The 8,182-nt window shown below is 31.3% G+C and overlaps 1 protein-coding gene across 1 annotated transcript; it reads left to right on the top strand.

The window, feature by feature from the left end:
- The first annotated feature begins 203 nt into the window (after positions 1–203).
- LOC102661645 (B3 domain-containing transcription factor VRN1) lies at positions 204–3,693 on the top strand. Its single transcript, XM_014772534.2, has 6 exons — positions 204–290; positions 539–1,043; positions 1,303–1,442; positions 1,592–1,810; positions 2,393–2,860; positions 3,616–3,693. Exons 1-6 carry the CDS (start codon positions 204–206, stop codon positions 3,691–3,693), a joined length of 1,497 nt encoding a protein of 498 aa, XP_014628020.2.
- The last annotated feature ends 4,489 nt before the right edge of the window (positions 3,694–8,182 follow it).

Below are 8,182 nucleotides of genomic sequence, written 5' to 3'. Positions count from 1 at the left end.
CCAGCAAAGAACGCGACTGGCTGAGTTAATCGTAATTTGAATCCTTCGTCAGACACGAGGAGTCTTGAAACGTAATTAATTAATTATAGTACTATAAATTACGCACTAATAAGTGCATGTAGTCTCATGACTTTGAATCACATACTATATGAAGTTGAGGAGTAGTACAATATTTAAATTAGTAGGAACATCAGATTCCGCTCATGGCTACTCCTCCTCTTGTTCAGCGCAAAGCATCCCTGCCCATCCATTTCTTCAAGACTATTCTTGAATCTAATGTTGAATGGATGGTAAGTATTGTTATATTTTTTTACTTAGCCTTCAAACCATAGTAACATATATATGTATCTTAATCAGATATTTATTATTGTTTTCCTCCTTGCTTTCGAATAAATTACATGCATGTAGATAACCTGTACTAGATTTTTTATAAGAACAGGAAAAAAAAAAGTTATTAGTATTAATTACTGCTATGTTTTTGGTAGGAATTATGAACATTTGTTTAGCGTACGTAAACTAACGGGGGGTTTCTTTGCAGAAAATACCGAATAAGTTTACAAGGAGATATGGAGGTGGTTTGTCAAATCCAGTGTTTCTCAGACCTCCGGATTCCAAGGAATGGGAAGTGCATTGGACAAAAGAGAATGGTGAGGTTTGGTTTCAAAAGGGTTGGAAAGAGTTTGTTGAATATTATTCCCTGGAACACGGACATTTTGTCTTGTTTAAGTACAATGGAACATCCCTTATTGATGTACTCATACTTGATCGTAGTGCCATAGAAATTGATGATGAAATGGGCACTGTTGATCCAAATGTGGAAAAGTTGCATGCAGATAAGGGTGTTCGTTCTGATCATCATCAGACCAAGGTTAGAGTTAGACCAAGGTCACCATTGGTCTCTTCTGAACCTCGTAATAAAATGCCAAGTGGCAGTCATCGGAATGTGGAAAGAAACTTCAATCTGCAAAAGTTGGATGCAGATGCCGTTGTTCATAGTGATGAAGGGGCCAAGTTTCGAAAATCTGTGAAGCACCAGCCAAGAGGTATGAAATTAATTTATGGAAGATAAATATTCATTGCCCATGGAATTTTCCAGGCATTCATGAACATCGATTAATATGATAGCATAGCACGTTAACATTGTCAAGATGGTCCAAATTCAATTGTTAGTATTGTTTTTACCATAAAGGAAGGAAATTAAAAATAGTTTTGACACTAGTAAACTTGTTTTAAGATTCCATATCCGTACAAGGCCTCTCTACAATTAGATTGCCACTTAATATTGTAATTTGCATTTCACAGGTGAGAAGGCTATTGAAAGAACTTCATCTTTGAATACACCCAAGCTACTCAGAGCTAAGAAAGTAGCAAGGAATTTTGTCTCGAACAATGTTTTTTTCACAGTCGTCATAGCCCGGCCTCAGTTGGAAGAAGGTGCATGGGTATGGTTTAACATTGAATTAATTAAAGTCATTGTGAAACATTGAGTTAATTAAAAGTTATATGTTTATGCAGCTGCAATATCTGATCTGGAGTATATAGGTTCCGTTTTAATTTGTTTTTTCCCCACGGTTGATGTTGTTTTATGCAGAAAGTTGTTCCCAAGTTCTTGGATATGGAGAGGAAAAAACAGAATGTGATGTTGCAGATTGAGAATCGGATGTGGCCTGTGAAGTTGACAAATGGTGGTGGTGATATGCAATATGACCGGTTCACTTCTGGTTGGTCTTTGTTTGCAAAAGAGAGTAAATTGCAAGCTGGTGACATTTGTATCTTTGAGTTGATTGACCCCGATGGTCCAACTCTTGAAGTTCATATTACAAAAGCTAGATAGATCTAGTTAGTAACTTATATATGCCCTTGAAGCTATTGCATATTCTCTGTTTTTAATTTATTCCATGTAATGGTGAATTAAAGTGGCACTTGTCTATGATTAATTTTGAGAAATTTGAATGAAATATTTATGTTCAATGGAATAGTTTAACTAGTTTTTTTTTTTTGGTGCAGAAAAAACATTGATTGACATAACGGTTAATAATATTTTCTCTTAAACATTAATTAACGATCACTTTTCCTTAGAGATATCAATCTTGGTATATTTTCTCAGATTAAGAATTTCTATTGGCAAATGTAAAAATATAAAGAAGTATAATTACTTCTGAAATTTAGATGAAATAATAGATTTATTTTAAAATGTAACGGAAAATAAACATGCTTGTTGGATTGGGACGGGATAATAGGAACGAATATTACTGAGACTCAGTCTCTAATTATATGTAGACAATGGAGTATTGTGGTGATCAAATTCAGTAGAAGCTGACGGAGAAAGTAACAGTATTAAAATTACAACAGAATTAATTGAAAAAATTGAGCAAGGAATAATTCTTCACAGCAAATCCCCAACAAGTTTACTAAAAGACATGGAGATCGCTTGTCAAATCCAGTGTTTATGAAGCCTCCAGATGGCACTGAATGGGAAGTACAATGGACCAAACAGAATGGTGAGGTTTGGTTTGAAAAGGGTTGGAAGGAATTTGTTGAAAATTATTTCCTGAATCACGGCCATTTGGTTTTATTCAACTATGAAGGGACTTCTCAGATTCATGTACTCATACTTGACCATACTACACTAGAAATTCACTACCCTTCTTCTCATACTCGTGAAGAAAATGACAACCTTGTCCAGAGTGATGATGAATCAGTTCAAGTTTTGGAGGAAGGGCCTGACAAGAATGCTGAAGAAAATGACAACCTTGTCAACAAGTCAAGGTTTTGGATGAAGGGCCTGACCAGAATATTGCTGATGAATCAGTTCAAGTTTTGGATGAATGGCATCACCAGAATGCTACACAAATCAAAGGTATTATTTTTTACGCGATCTAATAAGAAAAGAAAATGAGAGGTATGGATTTCATTGTCTGTTTCTTTTAATTGATATTGCTTGGTCAGATCTTCTATTTTAACTTTACATTCACGAATCACGACGCCACCAATAACGTGTCCGTTCCCCCTCTGTATTCTTTGCTTAAGCACAAAACTACTGATGCATATTTTATACAGATGATTTTTTTTTTTAAATGTTGATAACAATATGAAATAAACATCGAGAGATAGCTTTTTAATATTTTGAATATTATTATGTGTAATCAAAATTATTAGTTTGTACGTGTTATGTTAAAAGCTATTTTTTTAAAGTGAAACATAATTCATTGGATGGAAACATTCGGCCAAAGAAGTAAAAAGCTATTGCTGAAACAGTCAAAACATAGAATTTAAAATTTGATTAGGTGGCTAAGGTTTTCTTTTTTCTTTTTTTTCTTGAACGATCTTAAAGTTGTATACCACTTGAGAGAAAAAGGGAAAAAAAAGGAGAGAAAGGGTGAGACTTTTCTCTTTTTCATTGACATCACAGGTGAAGGAAGTTTATCAATGAATTGGCCAAAGGAAGCTAGAGCTCAGAAATTAGCAAGAAAATTCGTCTCATTCAATCCATTTTTCACGGTTTCCATAAAACCTTTTAATCTGGAGCAATATAAGATGGAACATATATATTTACATATTCATATGAAGTCCTACTCCCTGGTTCTGTTTCTAAATTATTATAGTATTATGCAGTATGTACCAGATTTGAAAAGCTATATTGGGAACACGAAGATTGTGATGCTGCAAGTTGGGGAGAATCATGGAGTGTGAAGTTGCCCAATTGTCGCACGATCTCTTGCGGTTGGTGCTTGTTTGCAAGGGAGAATGTATTGCAAATAAGAGATGTTTGTATCTTTGAACTGAATAGCACAAAAGACGCAGGTTTTAAAGTTCCATGTTTTCAAAAATCAAACTTAATCCATACGCTACTTGGAGCATTTTCTTCTTGGAGAATTTTGAACAAGTATCACTTTCCATTAGAATGGGGAAAGTCACCTTAATCTGGAATTCTGGATGTTGTAGTCAAAGAAAGAATGTTGTAATCCATGTCTCCATCATTTAAGATAATATATTGTTTATTTATTTGCTATTAAAACTTACATTTTATATCATCAATTGATACCTTTATTGTTACTGATTTAAGAAATTGATTTTGAAAATAATTTAAATTTATAAATTTTGATCAAAATTAAGATTCACACAGTTTATCATGGTTTATCATAATTTTAAAGGTTCTTCAAATACATATTATATCTAACTCGTCTTTGGAAGCTAAAATTCTTTCCACTCACTCCAAAATCTTTTATTATTCGTCTAAGGAGGGCCAAATTAAAGGCCCAAGACAAAGGACTAAATACTAGAAGATTTAGGGTGTTTGGTGGGAGACAAAGTTTTGGTTTCTTGAGTTAAAAATTTCAATTTTTTATGTTAGGTTTGGTATGCAGTTTAAGAAAATAATAATATTTTTTATAATGTTTTTTAATTAATTTTTCACGAAAACTTTTTCATATATGAGGTGAGAAACTTTCCTTCTCAAGTTTAATTTTTCTTTTATTACATTTAAACATATTATTTTTTTTATTAAATTATATAATGTGATAAATAATTAAAATAATTAATAAAAATATGTATAATTCTTTTATTCCTAATAAACTTATTTAAAGATTTTTTATGACAAACTAAATAAATTTTATTTATTTTCAAGGAAACATAATTCCCAAATACATAATATCCAAAACCCCCCTCTAAACTGAATGCCCAAAATGTCTCGAAGCAAGAGGAGTAGAAGTGAGGAGTGCAAATATAAGACATTGGTTTTGGATTGAAATAAGTGTTTGGGTTATAAATGTATATGCTTAAGATTCAATTCATCATATTATCAATTTTAGTAAAGAATTGTTCTTATTTTATTATCATATTTATTGTTTTATTAAATTGTTAATTTGACAAGTCTTTAATTAAAATTAGAGACTTATTATCATGGCCGAAATTATGATAATGAGAAACAAGACCTTTATGATTTTAATTTAAATTATTCTTGATCATTAGATTATTGTGAACTTGATATCGATAATCGGGATATATCAATATATATGTAATGGTCTTTATTAGATAAAGATTAATAAATCTCATTTATTAAATGTCATATATAGATTATATACATGAATGTCATCGTTGAACTGACTCAATTAAAAATTTCTAACAATTAATATTACATTGATATGTCAATAGAAAGTTTTCAATAAGAAATATAATAGTTTCCTTTTACTTTAGATTATCATAATAATTAACAAGTTATTTATTATGTTTTAATTTCGGACACCTAATGTCTTAAAACACTAGTTGAATGAATATTGGATATAATTAATGATTAATCAAGAAGGAATCCATCAACGTAATGAGTTTGAGCTCTATAATAGAATTAAGACATTGATTGGGACAATTGAATGAAAGAAAAAAAGAGTTTCTTAAGTCATTATTAGATTTGTTAGCTTATTAGAGTTTGACAATAATATTATACTCTAGCATTAATCTTGAGCAGTAAATGATGAAAAAAATATTACATTATCTTTCTATTGGTTCTTAAAGGTAAAATATATTATTTCATACTATCCGGACATTAAGAAGTGTTGTTAAACACCTATCTTGGTCATTAAATTAATTCTAATTAATTTACTATCGGTTTAGCATTCAACCTACGAAATTACACATAAATATTTGCAAAATAAATAGTTAATTTGACAATTAAATTAGAGAATCTAATTTAATCAAATAAATAGTTGAGTGCAATATTATTATATTCTTTGCTAGCACAAAAAACGTAATTAATATAAAAAGAATATTATTTCGTAAATGTGAAAGTTGGTCATAGAATAAGAATAATATTCTATTAGTACACAACATAATCAAATCATGTGATTAGTTATTATCATTAGTCAAGTGATTAATTATGAATTATTTTTGTCTTGTGTAAGGAAGTTCCTTGTAATAAAAGATCATATGATTTTTATTTTTATAAAGATATAGAGATATGAAATTATTTTAAATAAAATCTTTCCTTTTATTCTCTTTTAAAAAAATGTCTCAATCCATGTCTCTTTAACATGGTTATTAGACACAAATTAAGAAAATTCAAGCCTAATTTTATACCGGAAGAGTAGATTGAGGATTTACTCTTTAAAGTTCTACTCATAAAAAAAAATTAAAAGTAGAAATTAGTCTATACACTTCACATTATTGAAATGTTACTTCAAGAATGTAAGTTCGGGTGCACAAACTTATTTTTTTCTATTTATTATTGTTGTATATTATTGAATGCTTTTCTATTTTAAGCACGAATTTTTCTAGTCTAAGTATATCTTATTTTTATCACAAATTATTTTCCTTAGTTAACAATTATTGTAATTTTGCCAATAGTCAGGGGTTCCTTAATTTTCTTATTTCCCCATAGGAAATAAAGTAATTAAATGGTATACTATTTGTATATGTTTAATTGATCTTCTTACAACAGCCTATGTATTTTGTTATCATTTCAAATTCGATGATCCAATAATCCAATTGACAGAAAATTATAAATGAATCAATTTTTTTTACGATCATAATTTTTTCCTGCAAGTATTCAGAATACTTCTATATAACTATTAATAAGATGGCTCGTTTAGTTTAATTTGAGCTGAAACTCTTTACCTTTGAAGCAGCAAACTGTAGCTCGTGTTAAACAATGTCTTCTGGCAGCAGTGACGTCCATTTTTACAAAAAGATTGAGGAGGATACGCTTCGAAACGGGGAGTTGGTAACCATTCTTCTCTTCCCCTACACATCTCATGTAAATTATGAAAATGTGCATGTCTTTTGTGAACAAATGCTGGGAAGGAAGAATATCAAACCCTGTACACCTTATGCTTCCCAACGGTGATAAACGGTATGTGAAATGGAAAAAACTTGATGCTGATGTTTTGTTGATAGAGGATTGGAAGAAATTTGCAGAAGCATACTCTTTGGATCATGACCATCTTTTGGTGTTCAAATATGTGGGGAAGTCACAGTGGTAGTAATATTTAATCAAAGTGGCTTAGAAATGGGATATCCTTTGATGGAAACAACTTTAGATGGTGAAGAGAATGGTAGTTTTTTGCGCCGGAGTAAGAGAGCAAAATCTCCCTTACCATTTTTCTCCTTCTCCTTCTACAAAGAAGGTGAAAACCAACCCAAGAAAGGACCCTACAAATTGTCAAGATGTTGAAATTAAAGGCACTCAAACTCGAAAGGCTAATGCAGAAAATTTTGATCATGAAAAGTCCACAAATAGAGGTGGGAGTGTGGGATTTCTTTCTTCCCTTTTTCGTTTCTGTTCCATAGTTGAAGGTATTGTGACCTTGTGGATTTTGTGTTACATTGATTCGTTAACAGGTGGAAGAGGAATCATGCATGCCAATTGGAGAAGCTCAAATTTTAAGGCTATTTAAAGGGAGGGGCTAAAAGCTTTAGTGAGAGCCGAGAGGCTTTCTGTTCTCAATCTGATAACCCTACGTTCCTTTGTGAAATGCAACCAACATACATTCAACAAAATATGCTGGTACTCCCTTCTCCCTAAACAAATAAATTGTGTACAATACATTCAAAGTTTTGCTATAATGTTGATTTGCATGGTGTATTATTAACAGAGGAAGCATGGATTCATAACAAAGTTACATAAAAGAAAACTGTTATCTTTGTTTAAACCGAAAATTAATTCTCTATTTGGTAATTTTGTGCCAAAAAAAAAGAAATATTCAAGCAGGCCCTTCCACGCAATGTTGTAACAGAACACCTACAAAAAGGACTGTGACAGCCTTACTCTTTGGTCGTTAGAGGATAAAACAACGTCTGTCTGAATTGTGGCAATGGGCAAACGAAACTTACTGGTGATTGGAAGAAATTTACAAAGGAAAACAATTTGAAAATAGGAGATGTATGTGTTTTTGAACAAATTAAGTCACGGGGATTTTCATTTAGAGTTCATATTTTTTCGTGATGGAGAAGAATCAAACCCTTCCATGTTTTCGGGTAATTAAAATATTATATTTTCCTTGGCATTTTAATATGCAAGTTTCAATTTTTTTTTTATCGTTACTGTTTTTTTTTCATGGCAAGCTTACCAGGATGGAAGTAGAACAAACCAAAGTAACCAAAAAGGGCAGTGATAGAATTCCAAAAAAGTTCAGAGGGAAAATGTCTTGGATAGTTTGCTGACTACCAACTCATACTAATGTATTTGTGT

The sequence above is a fragment of the Glycine max genome, chromosome 20, assembly GCF_000004515.6.
Source record: "Glycine max cultivar Williams 82 chromosome 20, Glycine_max_v4.0, whole genome shotgun sequence".
Classification (NCBI taxonomy): Eukaryota; Viridiplantae; Streptophyta; class Magnoliopsida; order Fabales; family Fabaceae; genus Glycine; species Glycine max.
The sequence above is the reverse complement of the archived record's forward strand: the minus strand, read 5'-3'. Positions and strand labels throughout refer to the sequence as shown.

Coding starts and splice junctions, on each gene's coding strand:
- LOC102661645 (XM_014772534.2), top strand. CDS start 204: ATGGCTACTCCTCCTCTTGTTCAGCGCAAAGCATCCCTGCCCATCCAT. Junction 291..538: donor AATCTAATGTTGAATGGATG/GTAAGTATTGTT, acceptor GTTTCTTTGCAG/AAAATACCGAATAAGTTTAC. Junction 2,861..3,615: donor GAATGCTACACAAATCAAAG/GTATTATTTTTT, acceptor AGTATTATGCAG/TATGTACCAGATTTGAAAAG.